This window comes from Argiope bruennichi, chromosome 11, assembly GCF_947563725.1.
Source record: "Argiope bruennichi chromosome 11, qqArgBrue1.1, whole genome shotgun sequence".
NCBI lineage: Eukaryota > Metazoa > Arthropoda > Arachnida > Araneae > Araneidae > Argiope > Argiope bruennichi.
Window position 1 is genome coordinate 42,842,899 of NC_079161.1, and position 27,786 is coordinate 42,870,684.

The 27,786-nt window shown below is 28.3% G+C and overlaps 1 protein-coding gene across 1 annotated transcript in view; it reads right to left on the reverse strand.

The window, feature by feature from the left end:
- The window catches only part of LOC129957562 (cell adhesion molecule Dscam2-like), a 670,734-nt gene that overhangs the window by 188,889 nt on the left and 454,059 nt on the right, over nt 1–27,786 (reverse strand). The window contains exons 5-7 of the mRNA XM_056069925.1: nt 18,637–18,754; nt 10,677–10,852; nt 6,834–7,103 (exon numbers count right to left, since the gene is read on the reverse strand). Of these exons, the coding sequence (XP_055925900.1) occupies nt 6,834–7,103; nt 10,677–10,852; nt 18,637–18,754 (564 nt within the window). The remainder of the gene's footprint in view (nt 1–6,833; nt 7,104–10,676; nt 10,853–18,636; nt 18,755–27,786) is intronic.

The following is a 27,786-nucleotide window of genomic DNA, read 5'->3' on the forward strand; positions in this document are numbered from 1 at the left end:
AAATATTTCCCAAAATTCCCAATTACCTTTTAAATATACACCATTTAGTTTTGTAGAAATGTACTAATATTCCATAAACATATTTCAGATTTTATATGAGATGCTATAATTATGTGGATTGTCTATATGGAAAGGGATTTTGCTCTGGAATGAACTCTCGTACATTGGATTTCGTGAGACATGGGATAAAACGTAAATTGTCACATAATACGGTAAATTATTAATTTTAGTGACAAATAACATTTTATTAAAAAATATTTTCCAAAATTATGACGATTTGCTTCATAAAATCATTTCCCCATTTTGACGTTATAAGACGTTTACTGGGAGGGGTGGCAACTGACATTTTGGCAACTATCAAACGGATTTGTTTGATATTTTGGCAACTGTCAAATTTTATCACATCTATGAAAAGTATTTAGTGTTGCCAGTTTTACACATCGCAATAATACTCACAAATGGAACTTTACTATTTAGATGCAATGGTGCTGCCTCTAACAAAATAATTCATAGCTACAATAAATATTCATATCTTTCCTAACAACATGAATAACAATAGTTTTGAAGGCTTAATAATATAATATTAACTAATGAATTACTATTACCATATTTATAAGAACAACTAAATCATATTTAATTTTCTTTACTGTCTTTTATTTAAGCCGATTTACTTTGTGTTGGCATTTTAAAATCAGATTTTTTCTCTCTCATCTTAGTATGTAAGAATTGTGACATTTCGCGCACTTTTGAATTACGGCTGAAAATACACAATTTTAATAATTTCAAAAACAATCAATTAATGATTAATTTAATTAAATGTTGTTTTCATGAGATATACAGCAATGTTATGATTTTGGGGGAAAACTAAGTATAAAAGTATGCGATATTCGTTGCAAAGAATAATAATTGAAAATTGAAAAGAAGAAAAATAATAAATTAAATTATTTCTTCTTTTTAGCTCAATAATAAATGGGTTTTTGAAAAATTGCCTTTGTTTAATAAACGTAATTAATTTTTACAAGGAAGTGCACTAACAAGAAATTTCAATATTTGTTCTTAATCCAGAGAATTAGAATCTTTGGTAAGAACATTGATCATATAAAAAGGTTTTAAAATCATTTTAATCTTGGAATTTCCGGTTTGCTTTTAAGATAAAATAATCGAAATAATACCTACCGTTCAGCCATAAAATGATCCTAATCCTTTCTCGAATTTAAAAATCATTTAAATTCATTTCATTGACACGGATTTCTATTTCTGAACGCAAACGTAGGAAAGTATACTGGAAGAATTTTCAAAATTTGTATTTGATCCGAAGAATAATATTCTTATCTGAAGAGGGTACTAATGATATGAAATTTTCTTATAATCATTTTAATTTCGAACGTTCTGGCGTGTTTTTAAAATAAAGTAACAGAAAAGATGCCATCTAACCAAGAAATGATTCTAATTCTTTTTTGAATTTAAAAATCATTTAAATTCATTTTATTGACACGAATTTCTATTTTTAGACGTTAACGTAATTAATTTAAAAAATGAAATATACTGAAAAAGTTTCAAAATTTGTATTTGATCCGAAGAAAAATAATTTTATCCGAAAAGGACATTAATCAATAAAAAATGTTTTAAAATTATTTCAATCTCGAAAATTCTGGTGTGTTTTTAAAATAAAGTAACCGAAATAATGGCATCTAACCAAGAAATGATCCTAATCCTTTCTCGAATTTAAAAATCATTTAAATTCATTTTATTGACAAGGATTTCTATTTCTAAAGACAAAAATCCTTTTTCCTTTTAATACAATAATAGTTATAATAACCAGAAACACTTAAAGAAAATCAATCGGCTGAAAATATTGGATTTGAAAGAAAGAGCGATCGCTTTTTCAGATGAATTTAAATTTAGTTCCTTTTTTATCCATGCTTTTTTATTCCTTTAATTTATCTGAACCCTTTCTTGAAATTTCTTTTGTTTTTTTTTTTCCTTCAGATGCAGTACATTAAAGGAAATTGCCCCTAAGTACGGACGTAGAAAGGAAAACTCTAAGAGTATCGGTAATCGAATGCAAAAAACTTATTTAAATTAATCTCAAATGAAACGAAATTTTGCTTCAATCAAATATAATCTATGAATGAAAAATAAGAAGGTTCGGAATTTGTATCTAGGCAAGAATTCATTAAAGTTCCTCAAGTACCAGAAAAGAAACAATAAGTCCTTAAATATTGCTTTATATTTAAATTTTTTTCTTTTCAATGGAAAAAAAAATAGGATTTAATTTTTTATAGTTAAGAATATGAATTGATTTATTTTTAATATATTATTTATTTGTTTTTGTCACTGATTGCTGGTATATCAATATTTCTTCTAATACCTAGAAGACCGAACTTCGCTCATCAAGTTTTTGTTAATTGGGTCCTAGATGGAACTATATGACATTGTCAGCATGAGAGTATATAGAAAAAGGCTCTAATGTCAGGTATAAAAATGGTTTTTTTTGTAATTAAACATAAATTTTTTTATAATTGGAGAAACTGGAATTTGTAAAATTGTAAAATTGGAGAATTTTCGGAGGAAATATTTAGATACGAATCACATCCTGATTACATATGAATCACATCCTGATTACATATGAATCACATCCTGATTACATATGAATCACATCCTGATTACATATGAATCACATCCTGATTATATATGAATCACATCCTGATTACATATGAATCACATCCTGATTACATATGAATCACATCCTAATTACATATGAATCACATACTAATTACATATGAATCACATCCTGATTACATATGAATCACATCCTGATTATATATGATTACATATTTTTTAATCGTACCTACATATAAACTGGCCATTTAAATGAAAAAAAAAATCACGAATACTCTCAGTTTAATAAGTTATTCGAAACAATCTGCTATATTACAGTATTTATTTTACAGTTCAACTATTATTACTAATATTTTTAAACTTGCACTCAGTTTTACCATGGTGAAATCGGGTTCGAAATGGCAAGCATGAGAGCAGATATGAAAAGGCTCTAATAGTTAATTATAAAAGAATTTTGTGTGTGTAAATTCACGTTATTTTTTCAGGAAAGTCACCTATATAGATAAACTTAAAAAACAAAAAAAATATTAAAAATAAACACATAAGTTTGAAAATAAAGCAAAAATCGCGATTGGAATTGAGGACACGGAAAAAAAAGCATCATTAATTTTGCTCGGACATCAGAAGTTGTCCTTTAATATGATTTCAGAAAAAGTGTTCTTTCTTTAAAAATCCTTATTTATTTACATCCTACGCATTTTCTGAAAATGTTCTGAATAATTTTCCTGTCAGTTTTCGTAATACTAATCTCTCTATATATCTGTCATTTTGCTGACAAGTTTCAATCATGACAAAACTGAAACTTGAAGATTTTGTTCTTTCTGCACGCAAAAGGAAACTTTTCGAGGATAAATTTGATACACCAGGAATCATCTAGTAATATGATTTGAGATTTCAGAAATTTCATCCAGGGCTTGAATTCGTTCTTTTTAAAAATATGAAAAATTATTTAACTTGCTTATTTTCTATTGGAGATTAAAAGTAAAATTGAAATCTTTACGAGATGATAAAATCAAACATTTCTATAAATTTTATAAATAATTGCTGAATACAGATGAATTAATTAAAACTAAAAATACGTTGTTTAAAATTTGCTTGCCTCCCAAAATTTAAAATTATATAGCCATCATTAATATTTAAATTCATAAGAGATAAAAGAAATTGTTGAGAAAAAAAATTAAATTTTTTTTATAAGACTATATTTTTTATTACAGGCACTGTTTTTGTGAAAAAGAGAATAATAGAATTTTTTTGCCAGTATTACATGAAATAAAAAAATTGTGGGAAAATATTTTGGAATTTAGATATTTTCTGGCCGTCTTTGACATATAAAATGAGACTCATTAAAAGTTGTTGATTTAAACCGCATAAATATAAAAAAAAATGTATAAATAGAAGTTAAATGCGATTTTTAACAATTTCTTTGAAAGCGATTGTTGCTAAGAAAAAAATTATGCTTATCTTATAGGATCACATTCTTTATTATAGGCATTGTTTGAGAGAAGAAGAGAAGAATTTGTTTGCAGTATTACATGAAATAATATGTGCTAAAAATATTTTGAAATTTGAATTTTATCTAGGTTTTTTATGGGATTTTTTGACACATAAAAAGAGAGTCATTAAACTTGTTCATTTAAACCGCTTAAATATAAAGAAAATACATATATAGAAGAACAATTCAATTCGATTTTTAACAATTTCTTTTATACTGAAATGAGAAATTACCACTGGCTTGGTAACTTGAACAAAGTGAAAAATAATTTTTTGAAACTTTTTCTTGTTGTTCAAATTTGTTGAAATTCAGGTCCAAAAGGCATTTTAAGAATATTTTAAAATTTCGAAATGTATAAAAATTATCGATTTAAATAATGTGTCTTGAAAGAAAATCTCATTTGATGGAATTTTCTAAATTTGTGTCATTGTTTAATCTTATGGAATATAAAAATTGGATTCCAAAAAGACTTTATTTTTGATTTAAGTAAAATTATAAAAAATGTAGATTCTAGATTTTAGTCTACCAATATAAAAATCTAATTTTAATTAAAATGCAGTATAATTATAACAACACATTATTTATCTTCAAAACAATGTATTTAACTTTTTAAAAAGCATACTTTTTAAGTTGAAAAATATTACATAAATAATTGTCTTATCAATTGTCTTATTGTCCAGTTTAAGAATGGTGAAATCTGAAATTAAATTCAAACTGAAATCTTTCCAAATTTAAATTTCCAACTTTCGAAAATATTTTTATTTCGTAATAATAGGTAAAATGTGTTCTCTGTAGAGTATAAATAGATGCACAGTTTCTTTTAATATTAGTAAAGATAATATATTAATAATAGAATTAAAAAAAATTTTGCTGTAAGTATGATTTGTATTATTTAGTACTTTTTTTATGTAGGCATAGATATTAGAAATCTGTATAAAGTAAAAAATGAAGGAATAGACAGATGATTTCAATTATTTATAAAGAATGCAAAATTATATTAAGATAAAAAATAGTATGTTTTCTGTATCGGTATATTATATAAAGCCAAGATTGCTTCCATTGAAACTATGCATAGAAATTATTTACTTAATCTGAAATAATTTCAACTAAAAATATGGAAATAAATAAACTTTGGACAGCTCTGCTAAATCATACAGAGTTTTTTGGCAGAGTATCATGTCTCTTCAATTCAAGAATAAACTTACTAGAAAACAGTAGTTGACACATCGAGGGTTTATTAGTGAACTCGCCAAACTGCTCCCTGTGGAATGTCATTGATACAAAACTAACCATGCATACCCCCACCCTCCCACCCCTCCGATAATCTTGAAGACGGTTTACCAAAGACGAAGTTTTGAAGGATCCCATTTTGTTCATCGTTTTTTAGAGTTCTTTGGATTTATGCATATATAACTCTATACCGTTATTAATGGAGATATGAAATAATAATATTTCCATAAGTTAGTAATGGAGATTGTTTATAGCGGAAATATATCTCCATTAATGACAATATTAGTAACTCCATCTTCATTATTCTGAAATTAGTAACAACAACAATTCTTCAAATAAGTCAGATTTTTAATATTTTACTGGTACTTTATAAATATGACTTTTACACTATGCACAGTTTATCTAATATTTATTTTTCTTATGGTCTAGTTATTTTTATGTTTGATTTCAAAGTTTTGAAGGATCCCATTTTATTCATCGATTTTTAGAGGTCTTTGGATTTATGGTGATGCATCTCCATATTGGTATTATGGAGACATAATAATATCTCCATTATATAATAATATCTCCATAAGTTACTGATGGTGATTGTTACTAACGAAGATATAGCATCTCCATTAGTAACAATATTAGTAATACCATCACCATTAGTAAACACAATTAGTTGTGGATTAGTACAATGGGTTGGATTGACGGGGTGCCTAGCCCCGGCAGGGACAGAACTACATAGTGCTTGGCAGTCAATGCGTTAACCGTGGCCGTCTTCGGCGGGCTCTGGAGATGGAGTGAAGGCCTGGTGTTGTTGCTTAAATAGTATTGGCTTTACTAGAAAAGAAGGTAAGGTGGCGAGTGTCAGGACTCATTTTGATTGGATGTTAACAAGGTGAGGGTGCGGGGGTATGCTGCCGTTTGACTTAGTGAATTTTTATTGGTAGAGAGCTAATACCGACTGTTGAGATACAGTTTAATATGGATTTGATATAATAAATAAATGAAAGAAGTTAAGTAGTGGGGTGAAATAAATTAAAGTAGTATATAATGGGGTCTTCTAGAGTTTACAGTTGGGGTATATTTAGGGATTTTAACTATTGTCTCATTTTCATTCTTGTTCATATTTTTAAAGAAGTTTATAGCTAGTTTTATAATGAATTTTTTTGATATTGGGTGGTAATCTAGGCTTTGGTATATATTTGTATTGGGCATAAAGTACTTTATATTGCAAAAATTCCTAATTCAGTTATTTTGAGTTTTGGATTAGTAACAACAACAATTCTTAAAATAAGCGTAATTTTTAATTTTTTACTGGCATTTTATAAATATAAATTTTAAACTATACATGATTCATGTATAATTTATTTATCGGATGGCCTAACTATTTTTAAGTTTTTAATACAAAACCAGAAAAACAAAGTATCAGTGACAAACAATTCTTGCACACCTGTGTCTCCCTACATTTCACACCAAATACAATTTATTCATTTCAGAGTACCTGATATTTTCAGCTCAGCTGTGCCTTGGGCTCCATCCTGGTCATTGTAGACAAAACACTGGTACATGCCTCTGTCGTCACGACGCACAGACGTGATGTGGAGCACGTCTCGTGACAGGAGTCTGACCCTGCTAGAAGAGGCCAGCTGTCGTTGGTCTTTTTTCCAAGTGATGGTGTGCACGGGATACCCGGTGACGTTGCAGTTGAAAGTTGCTTCTTGGCCGATATTCAAGACTTGGCGAGGAGGACGCATGTTCACAATCAAGGGTGCTGAAAAAAAATTGCCACATGTAACAGAAAATTTGAAAATTTATGGAAAATAATCAAGAAGTTAAAATATTGAAATTGATAATTTCGCGCTCTAAAGAATATATCTTTTACTAATGGCATTTATTTTGGAAATGTAGTTCTTCATGTATAAAGGACCGCTATTTTAATAATCAGTTTCGTAGATTGTTGTGCAATAGGTCACAAACCAAAAATTCAACTGAAACATACAAGTAGGTTCTTTTTCATATCACCAAGGGAAATCACCAATGTCAAAATATAAGATGACATTGGCAATTTAGCAATCTTCGACGATATAAAGATGTACCAAATACTAAATTTCAACCAAATGAAATCTTAATTTAGGACATTTGTACTGTAAGCTAAGATATATAAAGCCTTTTTCTTATTTCTGAGAATAGTATTTCAGATTAATTACTGTCTAATAAGAAGATATGAAAGGCTCCAGCTCATATATTTCAAGACTAATATTTTAAAGTAAAATATCATATGCTAGAAAAACTTTGCGAATTTATAGAAATCAATAAATTGAAATTTTATAACGTATAATTTCGTATCGGCAGGAATATATCTTTTACAAATTGCATTTATTTTGAGACAAAATCAAGTAAAAATTTTGAATAAAGAAAAAAAAATGTTTTTTTTTTTTTTTCGTTCAAAAAGTATCATTATTTTGATAATCAGTTTCATAGATTGTAGTGCAAACGCTCATAAACAAAAAAAAAAAAATCTTTTTTGCTTGAAATCTACAAGTAATATTTTTTCCATATCGCCTATGGAAATCGCCAAATTCAAAATACATGATGACTTGTATTTGATCAGTTATTCCTGTTAAAATACAAGGATACTTGGCGATAGAAAGGAGTAAAAAATACTAGGTTTCAACAAAAGAATCCAGTTTACGGCTTTTTGCACTGTGAACCACGATATAAATATAACATTTTTCTTATTTATATGAATTGTATTTCATAATAATTGTTTCTGTCTCACTAGAAGATAAGAAAGGCTTCAGCTTACATAGCTTAGAACTAATACTTTAAAGTAAAATACCATACGTTAGAAAACTTCGCAAATTTATGAAAATCAATCAATTGAAATTTTATAATTTAAATTCGTTTTAAGAGGAATATATTTTTTTAATTATGGTGTATATTTTAGTACCGTCATTTTAATTATAACTTTCTTAGATTGCAGTGCAAAAGATCATAGACCAATAATTCGTTTCGGCTGAAATCTGTAAGTAGACTTCTTTCATATCGCCAATAGAAATCGCCAATATCAAAATACGCGATCACATTGGCGTGCTAGCATCTTTTGACGATATGTTAAGGGGGGGGGAATACTAGATTTCATCCAAATGGAACCTAATTTACAACTTTTTGCACTGTGAGCTACGATATAAATATGACATTTTTTCTTATTTTTGTTAATTGTATTTCGGACTAATTGTTTCAATCTAGCAAAAAAATATGAAAGGCTTCAGCTTATATATATCAGCACTAATACTTTAAAGTAAAGTAGACACATTGATTATTATTTCAATTTTAGGAAAGCGAATCAAAATGATGAAAAGGGGTGGAATGTAAGGTAAGGATTATTTTCGGATGACTCTATAGCTAAAATATCAATTGTTTTATTAATTACAATAAAAAAACCATTTTTAATAGCTAGTTCCAAACTTCTGCTAAAATGTGCATTCAATTATTCCTAAACGATTCAATGAAGAAAAGAAATGCAATTTTGGTTTCAATGACTTCTTGCTCTATCAAATGCAAAGGCTGACAATGCTATTTAAACAATTCCTTAGAAAAAAATTCAACGAAGAAAGCACATATTCCAGTATTTTTTATTAAAGGAAATAATGCTATAAAATTAGAGTCATTGATTTTATTCTGATCTTTTATCTTCTAACAAATAGTAACGTGAAACTTTACTCTCCATAAAATGCGTGTTTCTGAAATATTTCATATATTTTCATTCATCAAATTTATTATTGAATCTTTGGCTGCTCCCTTGTGTCATTGTCATTCAGAAAAAAATATGAATTTTAAAACCCGATTTCATTGCAAATTCATTATTTGCACGTGTTTGATGCATATTAATTTCATGTGGGTCTGATTTATTCTGGGAGGCACGGCACAAAGTCATGAAGTAGTCAGTGACCGTTCTATGCTGTCAAAGGTTCAAAATAACTGAATTCGTATTCACGTAGATATAATACATCTTCAAATCCATTTGTTAATCTAAGTAATCAAACATTTTAAATCTAATTGTTCTCTTCTACATGATAAGGGGTGAAAGATACTGCATTACCATATAAGGAGGTTCTAAGGAGGCTTTTAAATAGGTATTAAAATTTCTCAGCAAGCAAACGCTTTTCTTCAATTATCTGATGACTCAATAGAAAAAGACGCCCACTTCATAGGCGATTGTGTAATATATTACAGTGTTTGTGTTTTGTTGGGTCACTTAATAAGTTGATTAGTCATCATAATCACACATAGTGTTTATCTTTCGTTGGGTCACTTACTAAGTTGATTAGTCGTCATAATCACAAGCAATGTTTACCATTCTTTGGGTCACTTAATAAGTTGATTAATCGTCATAATCACAAGCAATGCTTACCTTTCGTTGGGTTACTTACTAAGTTGATTAGTCGTCATAATCACAAGTAATGTTTACCTTTCTTTGGGTCACTTAATAAGTTGATTAGTCTCCATAACCACACATAGTGTTTATCTTTCGTTGACACTAAAATGACAAGAAAACTTGGAATTGTCCGATTTCGTCGACATTTCATTTACTAAGTTGATTAGTTGTCATAATCACACATAGTGTTTATCTTTCTTTCGCTCACTTACTAAGTTGATTAGTCACCATAACCACACATAGTGTTTGTCTTCGTTGACATTAAGTTGACAACGAAACTTAGACTTATTTGACTTCGTTTACTAAGTTGATTAGTCATCATATTCATACATTGACTGCAGGCGTACTGGTATAGGGATAGCGCGTCTTTCCCGTGATCTGGGAGTCCTGGGTTCGAGTTTCGGTTTGGGCATGGTTGTTCTTCCATTGTTCTATCTGTGAGATGTGTGAATGTGCCCTCCTGTAAAAAGGGGTTGTGCAAGCGAATGAGTGATGCGTGAATAGCAAAGTCGTACTCTTGGCCCTAGTTGGCGCTACTAAAAAAACATGCTCCCCCAGCGGCTTAAATCGCGGCCTTCGTAACAGCGGGCTTGTCCATGGCAAGTGCCATAAGAAACAACAACAACATACATTGACTGCCCTGACCTACCCTAAGACACATGGATAAAATCTGAATGAAATGACCGCCGCAAGAACATTAGCGGAAACTAAGGTTGAGTCCTAAGTGCTCTCACGACCACGGTACAACCCTTCCCGTCACCGGAAGGGGATAGTCGAGCCCACAGCATTTCTAACCCACCCGGGTGGCCTGAAATGACGCAAAACTGAAGCTCATTTGCTAAAATTAACTTTTTCACGATCAAATCACGCATTTCGATTCTGCATGGCACGAAATCATTTTCTCACCTGTGACCACTAGAACACTTTCAATGCGTCTTTCACCAATGCTGTTTCGCACGATGCATTGGTATTTGCCGCCATCCGAACTCTGGACTTTTTTGATATTCAAAGTTCCTTGGTTTACCCAAATTCGGCCATTCTCTTCAATTGATTTCAAAATACCATTTGTATCCTTCATCCACCTGAAAAAAGAAAACATGACATTCATTAATACTTGTTTTCATTTTATTATTAAATTGCGGATGCTGGATAATGAGAAGATTATTTAGTTAATTTTTCAGACATTCTAGTTCGAACCGTTTGAAGAGAGAATTTTGGTTGATTTCCCAAATTTAGTGATTATTCCATATATATATAAAGATAATCTAATTAATCTGAATTACTTGCTTGAAAATCTTTGAATAAAAATTATTAAATGTTTTACGCTTAAGGAATTAAGGAATATGTTCACTACCCTTAAGTAATGGGAGTATTTTCGGACTAAACGTTTGAAACTAAATGTTTTAAACTAAATGTCGGACTAAATGTTTTGAAAAATTTACAAAGGACTTACATTGTTGAATTTCTGCATTAAATAGAATGAAAAAGAATCCATGTAATAAATCTAGGACAATTCAAAGTCAAAAGAGTTTTGAAAATCATACGAAATATGTTTTGTAAAACAAAGTTTAAAGCTTAGTTTAGAAGTTAAATGATTTGTTGAAGATCTTGCAGAGAAGAAATACTTGTTGTAATTTTGTGCTACTGCCCAGTATTTGAATAATAGTGTTTTGTTAAAATCTCTATTGAACTTGAAAATCTAATTGAATGAAAAAAATTGTACTTAATTTATGTGCTTAAATTTTATGTAATTTAAGTACATAAATTACATAAAATTTTCAATTATTTTGCATTATGCATCATTAAAATAATTATACAAGTTTGTTATAAACAAACAAATTGCTTGTTTTATTGTTCAAGAAATTTAGAGCATAATAGGAAACTATTATATCGAATTTTAACAAAGAAATTTGCTTTAGATTTCGATTTATTAAATTAAAATTTAGTTAATTAAATTATCGATTAATTACGATTAAATTAATTGTTAAATTAAAATTTAGTATTCGAGAAAATAGCATTGAAATACGTAAAGTAGAATTAGAACTCAAATTATGTAAGTACAAATGTCTATGTAGCTTTCAAAGGATGAATGTCATAACAAAACTCAAAATGTTTTAAAAGAAATATGGATCTATTTCATATTTTTCAAAGAAATGCATATTAATATACATATCGTATTTTATTAAATCAGTATTCTTTCTATTGTATAAAAATATAAAAAATATGACATTTTAGCGGAGAAAGAAACATTTTTCAAATTGCCATTGACCTTAATTTAGCTATAAAGCATAAAATAAATACTAAATGTGCTACAATTTTATTAAAAAAATAATTAATTAATCTCCAGTCTTAATCTGCAAAAATTGAATATAAAATACAATGAAAGCAGTTAAAATATAATAATTTTCCTTTGCTTTTTAATTTCGCGTAAAACATTGAAAAAAAAATAGATCTAAAGTAGCAGCTGCTTTAGAATACACAAACGATTATGAAAACGCTTATCTAAATAAATTACAAACTGTTATTGCAATATTAATAAAAAGAAATAGAGATCTAATATAGAAATTATCGAACATATGTGATCAATTTATAATGAAGAATTCATAATATTTATTTAGTGAATAGTTATCATTTTTCAGCGAGTGTTTATATGTAGCAACATTTCTCAGATGATTATATTTTTGAACAATATAAATTTAATTCCAAGAAAGATAATTAAAAAATAATTTAAAAATGAAGAAAGCTTTTTGTTGTTTTAATCTGATAATGTTTATATATTATTGTATTATTCATATTCAAACATTTAAATTTAAACTTGCTAAAAGATGGTAAAAATTGAAATTTTTTAAAAAAATATTAAAGTAGAGAATATTAAAAATTCTCTATTTCAACAAGTTTAATTGTACAAATTCAGCTAAATCTTTCCCTTAAGAATTCTCTTAATATAAATTAAACACAATATTCAATTATTTGAAACAAGATTCGTAGTATTCAAATGTTTGGAATTATTATTACTAGGAAAATAAGAATTTGTCAATCTTTTCTGCCAAACAAAACCATTTTAGCATGTATTCTACACGCTACAGAAGTACAGTCCGACAGACGACCCTCATCGAATCAGGATGAAAATTAAATGCGGATCTATATTTTGGATACTAAACCTGCGTACCAAATTTTATATATCTCTTTATATCTTGCAGTTAATATTTCACTTGTATTAGGAAAATCAAATAAAAGGGCTTTTTCTGCATGTATTTAATTAAAAATTTTATAGAAATCTACAAATTGACGTTAAGACATACACCAAATTTCAACAGTCTAGCTTGAAGAATTTTTGAATTATGGTGTTCATAGACAGGCAGAATCCCAAAAATGAGTTTTTCAGACTCTGATGTCTGAAAAATTGTGATTCGTCAAAATATGGAGTTCGAATTCTTTCCTGATTATGATATTTCCTTTTTGTATATTTCGTATAAAAGAAAGTTAAAAAAAAATATCGAAAACACGTTTTGGATTTAAAGTAAAGGGCTCAAAATTTGATAGACTTTGGCAGACTCAGTAGATCGCAAAAGAAGGCCATATTTTGGTACTACTTATCTAACTTGTTTAATGCCTAAATATAATTATCTCATACGCTAATCAATCATAATTCGATCAACCGATAGTTAATCTGTTAATTTATTTGATTCTAAATTCATATAAACCTGCAAATATAGTCATAAAAGCCCATTGGTAGATATATTTCTATTGCATTTTTGAGAATCTTATTTAAATGAAAACGAAAAAAATGGATCGCATTTTGAAGAATTAAATTCAAAATTTAATTTGTTCCACAATATTTATCTTAACAATTAAAAATTTTCACCTTTTAAATTATAGCATTCATAGACAGACAATAGTGTTTCGGTTTCAGACAGGTCTATAAAATTTGGAGATTTATTAAAATATCGAGGTTGAAGTTTTTAAATTTGGTAATATTTTCTCTTAGCGTATTGCAAATAAAAAATTTAAATATTTTTATATTTTTAAAGAAGACGAAGCAAAACTAATTTTAATATCGAAACTTAAATAATCCATTTAATAGCCTGAAACAATATACAATCCAGAAATGAAAGCAAAGTACACATCGGGTCCCAGTCTCAACTAGAAACACAAAACGAAACGAATCTTTTACGTCTGGCTAAATCGATTTCACTTAGGATTATTAATCAAACTTTTTATCGAATCAAAATCGATTTGGAATCACGTTTTTCATGGCAGAAAAAAATCGTCTGATACTTCCGTCGATTCGTTACGCAATCGGAAGATGGGATAAAAAAAGAGTTCTTTTCAAAATTATAGATTTCTTTCAGCGGCTACGATGAATTCTTCTCACAGGACATTTATTAATGGGTTTATGTCCAGATTTTTATTTAAGTTGCATTAGTTCCTTCTGAAGTATTCCACTTATAATGTAAATGGAGCTTTTAAGCAATTATCTTAAATGATATAGCAAGAAAGCTTTCAGCTCGAGTGACAATTTTTGAAGAACAGGAATAATGAGATTTTTAGTAAGTACTTATTAATATTTAACTTTAGTTTAATTTTAAGAAAAATTATCGAAACTTCTACGAAATAAAGTGCAGTGATATCTAGAACAATCGTATTAAACAGTTCGTTAACTTTGAAAAGTTTCGAATTTATTTTTTTTATATGCAGAGTGCATAATTAAAATGTATAATAATCACTTTAATATTTTGATGAATGTCTAAGTTTTAAATCTCTCCAATTCAGTAAAAACACTAAAATTCAAAACACATACATATAAAGAGCATGAATTCAAACACAAATTCAAATAATTTGCAATTTGAAGTTAGATGATAAGAAAAATTGACTTCGATACGTAGAAGTGACATCATCACATATAATTCCATTTCATTTGAGATCAACCTGTTTTTTGATAATTAAAAAAAAACAGTTTTTAGAAACATGCTTTGTTTATGTACTAAAAATTATTTTTATTTTTATTATTTTCTTACTTTTCAATTTCTGGTTTAAAATTCCTTATCGTAAATATTTTGAAATCGAATATTAATTTTTTAAAAGTTGATTAGCAGGAACATTACTTGAATAAAAATGAATTCAAAATGAAATTAAATTGATTGAAATATAAATATTAAGCTCTAAATATTGTTCATAAAACTCACTTTCTTTGAGATCGAATAAATAAAAAATAAATCTTTAGCAAAACAAAATTAAGGCGAAACTGCTATAATATTCCCTCTTCAGAAACAAACAAAAAACGCAATTTAGGTTTAATAAAACTGTTAAAAACTAACAGCCATTTCTAACACTATATTTCAGAATAAATTATTATTAGCCTTAATTCATTTATTTGTTTTTGCCAATGCTACCTCGTCACCATGACAACAGCAACAAAAAAAAATGCCACATAGGTATACAGTTAAAAGCCATAATCAGCTTTATGCTAGATTTTTTTTCTTATTTAACTAATTCGAAATGCTAGAAACATACTCTTTGTCAAAACGGGGCCATATTAAGATATTGAATATATCCATAATAATATTAGCAATCGTTTAATTATACATTACTGCTCCATACAAGAAAAGAAATGTCTGACATTCAATACAAAGCTTATTATAAACCGGTATATATTTATTTGCATTTCTCAAAAGACAAATGACGCATTTTTTGGCTGAAAATGACACGAAAGACTGTTTAATCTATAAATGTCAACTCTGTCTTGGCTTACAAAAACGAAAAAGACATTTTTTTTTCTAATCTGTCTAAATTTTTTTTGCACTTCAATTGGATTTATGGAACAGAAATGTTCTTTTTCTGAAATATAGATGCAATTTTTAGAGAGAATAATATGATACATATCCCCCCAAGGGAATTGAAACAAATCACAGATATTTTTTAAAAAAGATTTTGCTGGATTTTCTTTCTTTCTTTTTTTTTCCGATTTGCCAAAGTATTGTGCACATCTTTCTCATTTTGAAGACACGTTTTTTTTATAAAGCAAATGGGAGTTGTATTCTTCAAAAAATTCCTTGTAGTATAGAATTCCAGAGCTGCATATATCATGATAGCATCCAAATTTGTAATAGATTCTTCTTTAGATGATCTTTGTGTAGAAAAAAAAAATTATACTTTTTTTAAAAATAAGTCAAATATTAATGTATATATTGTGTTGACTTTACAATTACGGTTATGAGTATTTTATTTTATTTATGTAATAATTATATAATTAGTACAAAAAATTACACGTAAAAATATTTAGTAAAGAAAATTATCGTCTGCGAAAGTTTACATTGAGTTTGTTGTTTTTATGACTGAGCTGTTTCGCAGCTGTTGCTTCCATGCTTTTCAAAATTCAGAATGATTTTTTTTATGAAAGCAATATTTTGTAGCTGGCAAGTATTTTTATTAATGCTGACTTACAGAAAAAAATATAAAAACTTTAAATAAAAAATAAATACTATGATATTTCGGTTCAAAGCTTCGAATTAAATAATTTCTATTCACAATCAGATTTTTACTTCTCAGCAGCATCCTGAAAAATATTTAATGGGAAGAGCTCTGCTTAGAACTAAATAATGAGCATATATAATTATCTATCGCTATCTGTAACGCTGTAATTTAAAAATATCCCGGCCTCTTTCTTATATGAAACATTACTGGATACTAACTTTTATTTTGGCGTCAACGAGATTTTTAAATTTTAAAGTGATTGATTTATCTGTGTACGAATAAGCTTAAGCGTAAATAAATAATATTTATGCTGATTCATTGTATTCTTCATTCATGGGCCAAATTGAAGGTTATTGCCAATATTTTTTCAGTGTTTTTATTTTGAATTCGACATTACATTTTTTTTCTGTTGGTAGAAGATCACTATTTGTGTCATTCCGATTTCAGTGATTAATTTCCGATTTGAATATTTTTTGAATACCAAGATAGAGAAGATGCTATAGCAAAGAAACAAACTTCTTATATTATTTATATAGTTAGTTCCGATTTCTTAATGAATTAATTCATAATCAAAACAGCCGAATATAGCTAATATAGTATTTATTAACATTGCGATGTAAAATGCAATATAGCATTGAAATGCATAAACCACATTGTTCTTTCGACCTTATATTGCTTTAATGTTTTAAAATTATTATATTCTTATAGCGCTATTATACGACTGCAATTAGTTTTGAACCGCTTAGTTAAGTTGTCACTTCCTCGAATGTTTCACTTGATTGCATAACTTTCGAATAATTTATACCTGGATATAGTCATTTGAAAGAACGATATTTTATGAAAACTTTCTCCTCTTGTTCTTCTGGTAAAAATGAATTAATTTAAAATGTTGTTTCAAAAATTCAGCCTTTTGAATTATATCTGAGTAAGCATCAATACTGGACTGCCAAATAATCGTTTTCTTTAAACCTAAAAGCTCAAATTTTTATATTTGATTATAATTTCAAGAAATTCAGTTATTAGCTTGTATTATTACTCTAGTTTCTATCATGATTCCACTCACATTTTTTTAAAAAAAAATCAGAAGTAAAATAGACATAACAAATAAAATTAACGAAAGATTGTAGACTTGATGGCAGATGTGGAAGTGACGTTTGATTTGCGGACCTAGTTGCATCAAACGATTATTGTTCCGCTAATCGTATTCAAATCATAGGTTGTTTCAAGTACAATATGAATTAATTTTTTGAAGCGTATAAAAATCGTCTGCGTAATTTTCAGTTTCAATCAAGGACTGGAAGTTCTTCAACGCAGCTTTGATCACAGATGGCTTATTAGTCCAATTACAAACAACGGCCAGAATAAAGATTCACGGGAACAATTATTGCGTAACTGGTTGCATATGCATATAGCTCGTTGATACTATTTGGCCTTAAAGTAATCAATAACTGATTGATTGGGCATTTTCTTTTTTATTCTTTATGTTATAGTAAATAACAGATAATATAAATAACAGATAATTGAAAATAACAGATAATGCAGGGTTATATAGGTATTCAGAGGATTGCTAGCTAAGAGAAGAAAATGTCCCGCTACTGAAAAAAGTAAATGAAGCGGAAATTTATTCATCAGTGTTTCCACAAACAATGTGTCTAAAAGCAAAATTAATAAATAATATTATTTTAAACTCATTTACTGCTAATTTGGTTTTAATTAAGGCTTCAATTTTATGTTTTGTCACCATTTCATTATCAAGTACAACATGAATACTTACTACAACGTAATAATAATTTTCATTAAATATTTCAAACAATACTGGTAAAACAAACCTCAAATATCATCGGTCAGGTGACTCGTTATCTGCCAATTATAAAGCGAATAAAGCGCAATGTTTACATAATTTTTTTTATATAATTGACAGATATTTACACAATATTGACAATTTTTTTGAGAAATACTCGTATTTCGTAACGATGTGAATAAAGCCATAAAAATATAGATACAAAAGGCAAAAAGTCGTTAAAGAATAAGCATAAATTGCGTATTACAAGAGTGAGATAAAATTTAATCTGAAAGCAAATTCTCGCGACTCTTGGAGGCACAAAATTAATTATTTAAAGCCAAGAAACCATAAAAAACTAGTAGCGCCATCTGAAGGTGACGCCGTTTCATAAAAACTCCCCATTGTTTTTATATTGACTTTCCTTTATGCTTTTAAAAATTTCCATTAGAGGATACATTATCTAATTAAGAAGCATAATACATCCATAACTCTTCATCTAATAGCTTTAATAAATTACCTGCTTTTGTCGCTGTTCATTTAATTGTTTATTAATCATTAGTTTATTAAGCGCGTTGAACCCATAATGATAATTTGGGATGTAGTATTTACCTGTAAGTTGGTGGGGGATTCCCTTGAGCTACGCAAGGCAGTTGACTGAAGGATCCTTCTTCAGTTCGAACTTGTGGTTGACTGAAAGTTACTCTTGGCAGAGTCGATGCATGGGGTTCTGCAAGGAAATAGAAAACTATGTTAGAAAAATAACTAAAATGATTCAATGCAAGATAATAGTCTTAATGAAAAAGTACTGATAGTATAATGTATACCATGTAGATTTTAATATATTGACGCATATAGTTTAGGACTTGCTAAGTAAATTTTTCATCACTAGTTTCCATTTGGGATATAATTTCCACTAATTGCATATAAATTTAAAAATAGTTCATAAAAGATTACGACTAATTGCTTATTGGTTCAAATTCCATTTGATGTAATATACAGCAAAGTCAAGTACCTTCATGTTAGAGGTCATTGTTGCATCTTCTGTTGTTCAAAGTGACATAGAAATATAATTATCTTAGCTATGATACGTAGAAATAGAGCGCATTCATTGAATAGTTTCAGAGGAAACTGGTTCACATTTTCGTTTCTGTTTATGGAAGTCAAAGAAAAATTTCATCACCCAATTGATTGTATTGTAGTGTTAATTCTTTGTTGAAGTACATACTGTCTACCAATGTTTAAAAAAATGCTTGTGTGTATATATATATATATATATATATATATATATATATATATATATATATAAATTTCACATTAAAAGTTGTCATATCAATAAATTAAATATTATTGTAGTAAAAATTCATTTGATATCAAATATTTAACAAACATAACAACACAATACCTATACACAATACAGTAATGAAAGAAAGGAATGTTTGGTGGTGAATATAAGTTAAAGAATTTTGAATATTGCTTAAGAAAGGACTGAATAGAAGAAGGAGACAAAATTTATTCTGGGCTTAAGACTGGTATATTCTGACATATGAATCATAACAAAAATGTTAAGAAAATTACTCAGTTAGCGGATAACCATTTTTTAAAACTTCTCTAAAATCTATATCGTCCCGCAATGCTTTGCTGAAACAAAAATTATCTAAATTCAATGGATTATAGAATAGAAAATAATGTAAAAGAGAATCGAGGCTAAAGGACGATAATTACGAAAGTTACTTATAAATTTTTTTTTATAAGTAAACACATAAATGTTTACTTGAAAACAGAAACATGAATTTAAATGCTTGACTACATTCCAACATCTTAATAACAGCAATTGACACTGTGATACAACATCGAATTGCTATTAATTTAGTTACATATTAATTAAAGAACAAGGGTAGATTATAGTGGACCTGTCCAATTTCACCAACTGATTTAACTCGATCTAGTTATGATTCAAACAATGTATTCGAGACTGCTACATTTTTGATTGACTTACATAAAGCAGAACGATAATTTATACCCAAAAGGATCTGGCACATTCACGTAACAACTGCAGTCATCGGAAAATGAAGTCAAATACAATTCCATTCAAACAACTGAGAGTAAGATGTCAAAGGAAGTAATGCACATAATAGTTATTGGAAGATAACTTCAAATACGATTCCGTTCAAAGGGTGGAGAGTAAGATGTCAAGAGAAGTAATCACATTACAACTGTAGTTATCGGAAGATAATGTCAGATACGATTCCGTTCAAACAGCTGAGAGTAAGATGCTCAGTGAAGTAATACACTAATAACTGTAATAATCAGGAAAATAATGTCAAATACGGTTCCGTTCAAACAGCTGAAAGTAAGATGTCAAATGAAGTGATTGATATAACAACTACAGTTATCGGAAGATAATGGCAATACGACTGTGTTCAAACAGCTAAGAGTAAGATGTTAAGTAAAGAAATGCAGATAATTGCAGTTATCAGAAGATAATGTCATATACTATTCCGTTCAAACAGTTGGGATTACGATGTCAAATGAAGTAATTCACATAACAACTATAGTTATCTAAAAATAATGACAAATACAATTCCGTTCAGACAACTGAAAGAAAGAAGTCAAATGAAGTAATTCACATAACTTATCGTAAGATAATACCAAATACGATTCCATTCAAACAGCTGAGAGTACGACGTCAAGTTCAGTAATACACATAGCAACTACAGTTATCTGAAAATAATGTCATATATCATTCAAGCAACTGAAAATAAGATGTCCAGTGAAGCAATTCACACAACAACTGCAGTTATAGGAAATAATGTCAAATAAGATTCCATTGAAACGCTTAAAGCAAGATGTCCAGCGAAATTATTTGTTTTTGAGCAGATTGATATGTTTACGTTACTATGCGCGAAAAGGAATGCTTCATAAGTTCAAGAAATTGTGGGAGATTCTAATACGATTTTGCTAAGTAATTTCAAAACGAATTCGAAAATGTCACATAATTAACTCTTAAATATTTCAGGAAGAGTCAATATGTTAAAATAAAATTTCGAATTTACTCGAAATAAAATTATTGATGTCACATCACAGCTTAATTTAATAAATAAGGCATCGACACATTTCTGTTATCTACAAAACGTTTAGTTAAAAACAAAACAATGATTTTTATCGACAGACTATTTACCAATAATTTGAACTTTTAAATAACCCATCAAATCCTAATACCATATTTCCAAAACCGAGCAAAACACGATCAAACAAATTGATGCGTACACGGCTATATTTGCATATTGATTAAGATAGTTTAGGTAAGCGGGAGGCTTAATTACGCTTTCCAGAATGGGAATCCGCAAAGCCCTAAAAATTGCACGTTCCACACCATGTGATTAAACGCAGTCTTCCGTGGACCCGGGTCTCCTGCTACAAGGCCATTAACCAATGGACAGGTGTCTTTTGGGGCTTTTTTTCCCATTAGTTACTTCAGGCAGTTGCTCGCTAAAAATGGAAAGTTGCTCAACGCACTTAAAACCATTTTAATCTTGTTCTTACGAAGGCGCAATTTGTAAGAGTAGCAGTTTATTTTGAAAAGTAGAAAATCAATTGTGCCATTTTTTTTCTCCCATCCCTGTCCTCACGCTGGTAGTAGGAGAGACTAATTGAAACCCATAAGGGGTGGATGTAAGTTTGGACATGGAACGTTGTTATTACTACTCCCTCGTCACCCCCCTTTGCCATTTTGGTCCTGTAATGGGTGATTACCTCCAGGCATAAAATAGGACGATAAAAATTGGAGCGGTGGGATTGCCACGGGGCGAAAAACAATTTTAGATCGTTAGGTATTTATTGAAAATGGGGAGAGAGCATGACGTGTAGTTCTAGACCCCAAACTTAACGGAATAGGGCTAGATTTTCTAAATTATTGGGTCTAGACAGACTTCCATAAAATAGATCTCGTTATATTAAGAGAAGTGTATCGAAAGGTATAATGATCATATTCGGTTTCAAAGTGTATTTCTGTAAAAGTAATTTACAAACTGTCTGAAATTCGTAAAGATTGATTTATATTCATATTTAAAACAATTATTAGCAAAATTTGTGAGAGCGGACTTATGAAAAAATTCTGATACTTCTTGATGGCTAGTTTGCACGAGAAAGAGCTTAATATCAACAACAGAAAGAAACTTCTAAGAAAATGGATGAAACATCATGTAAAAAAATGCAGGCATTTATGCTGTGACTTCATTTATGTCTTTTGGAAGTTTATTTTCAACTGCATGTAAGCTCCCTATCCAGATGAATCTGAAGAATTCATTTGATAATAAACTGCATTCTTTACATCGAATTTTACCAATTTTCTAAGGAGTTTCTTTTTGCTGTATTTGTTTAGTTCTTTCTCAAATAAACTGGCTGACGTTTATTTGGTATCACAAATCTTACTTAAAATTTGTTTAACATTTCATTTTCAACATCTTTAGCCTTCCAAACTGACAAAATATCTTTTAAAAGACAAATAAATAAACTTTAATGAATTTGTCTGTTTAAAAGATATTTTGTCAGTTTGAAAGGCTAAAGATGTTGAAAGCAAAATGGCAAACAAATTTTAAGTAAGATTTGCGTGAGAAGAGGCGTCAGCTAATTTACTCGAGGAAGATCCTAACAATTATTACAAAAGAGAATTGATAAAACCAGATTAAAGAATGCAATTTATTATCAACTGCAAGGTTGGAAGTTCATTATTAACTGCAAAATTGGAAGTTTTTTATCAACTGCATTAAGAGTGTTTACATTTTCGAAGATCTTTATCCTTTTATCGAAACTCATAATAATCGTAACACGTCACCAAGTCCATTTGTGCCAAAATGACTTCAAAACAGTCACATTCGTTAACGCTAATTTATATTCAATTTAAACAAATTGTAAGCAAGATATGTGTGAGTAGAATCGTCATCTAGATTATTCGAGAAAGAACTTAAAAAATACAGCAGAAAGAGACTTCTACGAAAATTGATAAAACCCGATGTAAGAAATGCAATGTATGTTTGATAATTTGTATGAATTAGAAGTTAGCTTATTTTTAGCTCTATTCTTCAAACACATATAGGGTGTTTACAGTTTCGAACATCTTTATCCTTTTATCGAAATGCATAATAATCATAAAATGTCGCTAAAAGTATTATTTCTTCCCAAATTGCTTGTAAACAGACAGATTCGTTAACGTTAATTTAAACTAAACGAATTAAAAATAAGAATTTTGTGAGCAGACTCGTCAGCTAATTTATTTCAGACAGAACGTCACAAATGTAGAAAAAAGGAACTTATAAGAAAATTGATAAACCCCGGTGTAAAGAATTCTGTTTATTATAAACTGCATTCTTCAAATCCATCTGAATCTAGTGTTTACATTTTCGAACATTTTTTATCCTTTTATCGAAACGCATAATAATCATAAAATATCACAAAGCGTATTTTTGCTAAAATGGCCTGCAAACAAACAAATTCGTTAACGTTGATTTATATTCAATTTAAACAAATTATAAGTAAGATTTGTGTGAACATAATCATCAGCTAGTTTATTTGAGACAGAATTTAACAAAAAAAACTTCTAAGAAAATTTATAAAACCGAATGTAAGAAATGCAATGTATGTTCGGCAATTTGTATGGATTAAAAGTAAGTTCATTTTCAGTTGCATTCCAGGAATTCCGTTGAATAGGTTGTTTACGTGTTTCGAAGATCATAATATTTTCGCGGAAAAGAATAATATTGAAAGATCGTCTTAAAGTGTATTTTTGAAAAATATTTTTCGAAAATGCACCCATGAATAAAATTCTTTAAAGATATTTTATATTCGCAATTAAGCTTATTGTTGTATTAATTGTGTCAACAGATTCACGGAAAATCGTTTGCAAAAATGTAGGATTGAATAAAAATGTTTAAAAGTTCTTTTATATTCACAAATAAATCAATTATAGCAGAAACTGTGAGAGCATATTTATAAAAAAAAAATATTTTCCTTTACAGAAATTAATTTGCTTGAAAAACAGCTTAACAATAATAGCAACAAAGAAAAGAAATTTAATGTCATTTCTGTAAAATAAAATTTTTATCTAAGCTAAAATTTTTATTTTATTTAATGGCGTATTTTACAATTTATGGTGCTTAGAAATTCTTTTTTTTTGTTGTTGCATTCAACATTTTCCATAAAATAGATATTTAATTTTTCTTTATTATAACGATGAATTTCATTGCTACAATTATTAATATTATGTATCAAAAATATGTAAATCTATTTGCAAACTTTACGTCTAAACATGAATTGGGGAAAGCCACTCTTGTTATTTTCGAAATTGTAAATAAATAAACTTTGGTTTCATATTTTTATACTATTGAAATAAATATCTTAACCAGAAAATACAATAAGAAAGAGAGATATAACATTTTTTCTCCATATCAATTATTTTCTAAAAAATTATTAAAAGCATGAGCATTAAGACTGAATGAAGTTTTTTTATTTCTTTTTAAAATTCTTTGTCTTAAATTCATGTGGATAAAAGTAACAACATAAAATGAATTCAAAATGCACAATTTTTTTCCAGATTTATAGACTAGAAGTTAAATCTAACTGGTATTTAAAACCTATTGTCTAATTTTTGCACATAAAATTTAGGATAAGTATAAGAAATTTTCCTTTTCTATAATTTTTTTTTATCATTTTCAGATTATTATTTTAAAAAAAAAATTATTATAAAATAGATGTTAGCGTTAGTCAATGAACGAAAATTTAACTTTGATGTAATAACTTGTCGGAAAAAATGCTATGTACAAGATAAATATTCATAATTTTTAAACGAAAGTAAATTTCGGAATTAAAATGTTATGAATGTTTAAAAAAATCTAGAAATAATAATTCCTGATTGATTTTAACCGATATAAAATAAGCCATGTATAAAATTTTTAATAAGAAATAGGACAAATTATGCTTCATTTATATCTAGAATAAAGATGAAACATATACTATAATTAATTGGGGCATATATATTTCCAAATAGTTTTATACATAAAAACGTATCGTATTCTTTGAAGAAAAGTAGAAATATAGAGTAGAACTTAAAACCTCACCTTAATCAACCTAACGCATCTTAAAAATTCACTTTGTTTTTAAGGGAAATGAATATTAGAAATATAACAAAAATATTTGAAAATTAAGCTTTTGGCAAAACATGTGATCAAAGCAATTTCGATTAAATTTTTTTCAAAATATTCAATTTTCAAACACGTACAGGATTAAAAAGACTATAAAAAATATGCATTGCTATGAAATAAAGATGTTTCATAAGGAATGTCATTTTATGAATATTGCACTGCTGAAGACAAAATTATTTACTTGAGCAATGATTTTATCGGTTAATTTCAAGAAATTTCGGAAGCATCAAAATGGTAATTCTTGATATTCAACTCTGAAATAGGGACTTTGTAAACAACGAATATCCATCAACTAATGAAGTGTTTTTTAATCCTTAAAAATGCACACCCAATAAAGATTTTTAACTTAAAAATAATTAAAAATCATCTTCTGATCATAAAAGGGAGAGAAAAATTATCCTTTACTTTTTAATATTTTAGGAAAAAGTGAATGCTTACCATATTTTTTATATAAATATTTTCTATTTAAACATGGAATTGAAATTACACAAATATTTTTAATATGGAATTGAAACAGTAGAATGACTTTTTAAAAATCGTTCTCGAGATCGTATTCTATTTTTCCTTTTGAACTGAATGTTTTTATGTAGTCGTTTATTCGGTATGAAATATAATTAAAATAACTCAATGATTTTTAACAATCGTCCTGGAAGTTGTACACAATTTTTTGATTTTCAACGGAATGTTTAAATGCAGTCGTTTATTCGGTATGAAATAGAATTAAAACAACAAAATAATTTTCAACAATCGTTCTGGAAATTATATACAATTCTTCCTTTTCAATAGAATGTTTGTATACAGTTGTTCAGTCGGTATGAAATAGAATTAAAGCACCATAATAATTTTTAACAATCATTCTGGAAATTGTACACAATTTTTCCTTTTCAATAGAATGTTTCTATACAGTTGTTCATTCGGTATTAAATAGAAATAAAACAACAGAATGATTTTTAATAATCATTCTGGAAATTGTATCTAATTTTTCCTTTTCAACTGAATTTTATATACAGCTGTTTATTTAGTATGAGAGAGAATTAAAACAGCACAATTATTCGTTCTGAAAATTGTGTACAATTTTTTTTTCTTCAACAGAATATTTGTATACTATTATTTATTCGGTATGAAACAAAATTAAAACAACAAACCAATTTAACAATCGTTCTTGATATAGTATACAATTTTTCCTTTTCAACAGAACGTTTGTGTACAATTGTTTATTCGATATGAAATAGAATAAAAACAAAACAATGATTTTTAACAATCATTCTGGAAATTCTATACAATTTTTCCAATAGAATTTTCTATACAAATTCTTATTCGGTATGAATAATTGCAATAAGATGCAACATTACAATTACAGGACATTTCTGAAAGAGAAAAAAAAGAATCACCGGAAAATAAAAGCACATATAAACACATCTTTTCTTCAGAGATCTAGTCTAACAAAAAAGTCCTTTCATATGACAGAACGTACCCACACCCACCTCACTTCACTTGACTTCCCTTTTGAATGTGATTACTCTTGGCAGACTTAATTCCTCCAAAGAATTCTCAGTTACCATCTCGAAAATCGTTTTTTTTCTCTCCCTTTGTTTTATCTTGCTGTCTTATGCTCCAGAAATCAGAGATAACTAAGTGGGATGACTGTGCGGTTGAGAATGTTCGTCATAAAAGGAAGGCAGTGTCATTTGGGAGCTTCCTTTTGACAACAAGGAAAAGGATATTTCTGCCATTTATTAACTAATGCATGAATACTCTTGTAGGGATTCCAAATGCATTTCTAATAGAGAACGAGGTTCTGGTAATTTCAGAAAACAAACCGAAAATAAAAAGCGCTTTCATCAATATTCATTAGGGTTGGTGATACATTGCGGTTAAAGCGGTAATTTCTAGAATGCAGTGGCATAATCCGTTTTTATTTCTTCACGACACACTACTAATTTATTAATAATGGAACCATAATTTTCAATGCTCATGTCGATTTCACCAGATTATTAATCATTTTTGCTATTCTGATGTAATTATTCCAAAAGACTCCTTGATGATATTTTGGAAATGATGGGAATTAATTACAATTTCGGAACATAATCGGAATTAGATATTGAATCCATTTGGAATATCGAATTACAGAATTTCATGAATTTTGATTTTAAAATCTTGTCGAGGCCAAGTAATTATTTTTGAAAAAGTGTCTGTTTATGAAAGCATATTTTGTATTATCATAGATATGTCCGTCCATGATAACTTAATCTTTGTATATTTATATTCTTGTGTATATCTGCAATAACTAAAAAGAGGGTCGATCTACGTAAAAAAAATGACTACCAAGAAAAGGATATTTCTGTCATTTATTAATTAACGCATGAATACTCTTGTAGATATTTCAAAATATATCTAATAGAAAACAATGTTCGAATAATTTTAGAAGGCAGAAAAAAATTAAAGATTCTACTGTATTCCTTTTCGATAAAACACGGTTTTTTCTTGTTAATGCGTTGATTTTTGAGTTTAAACAAATGGTTAGTGTGCGTTTTTTTAATATCCAAACTTACCATACAACCAT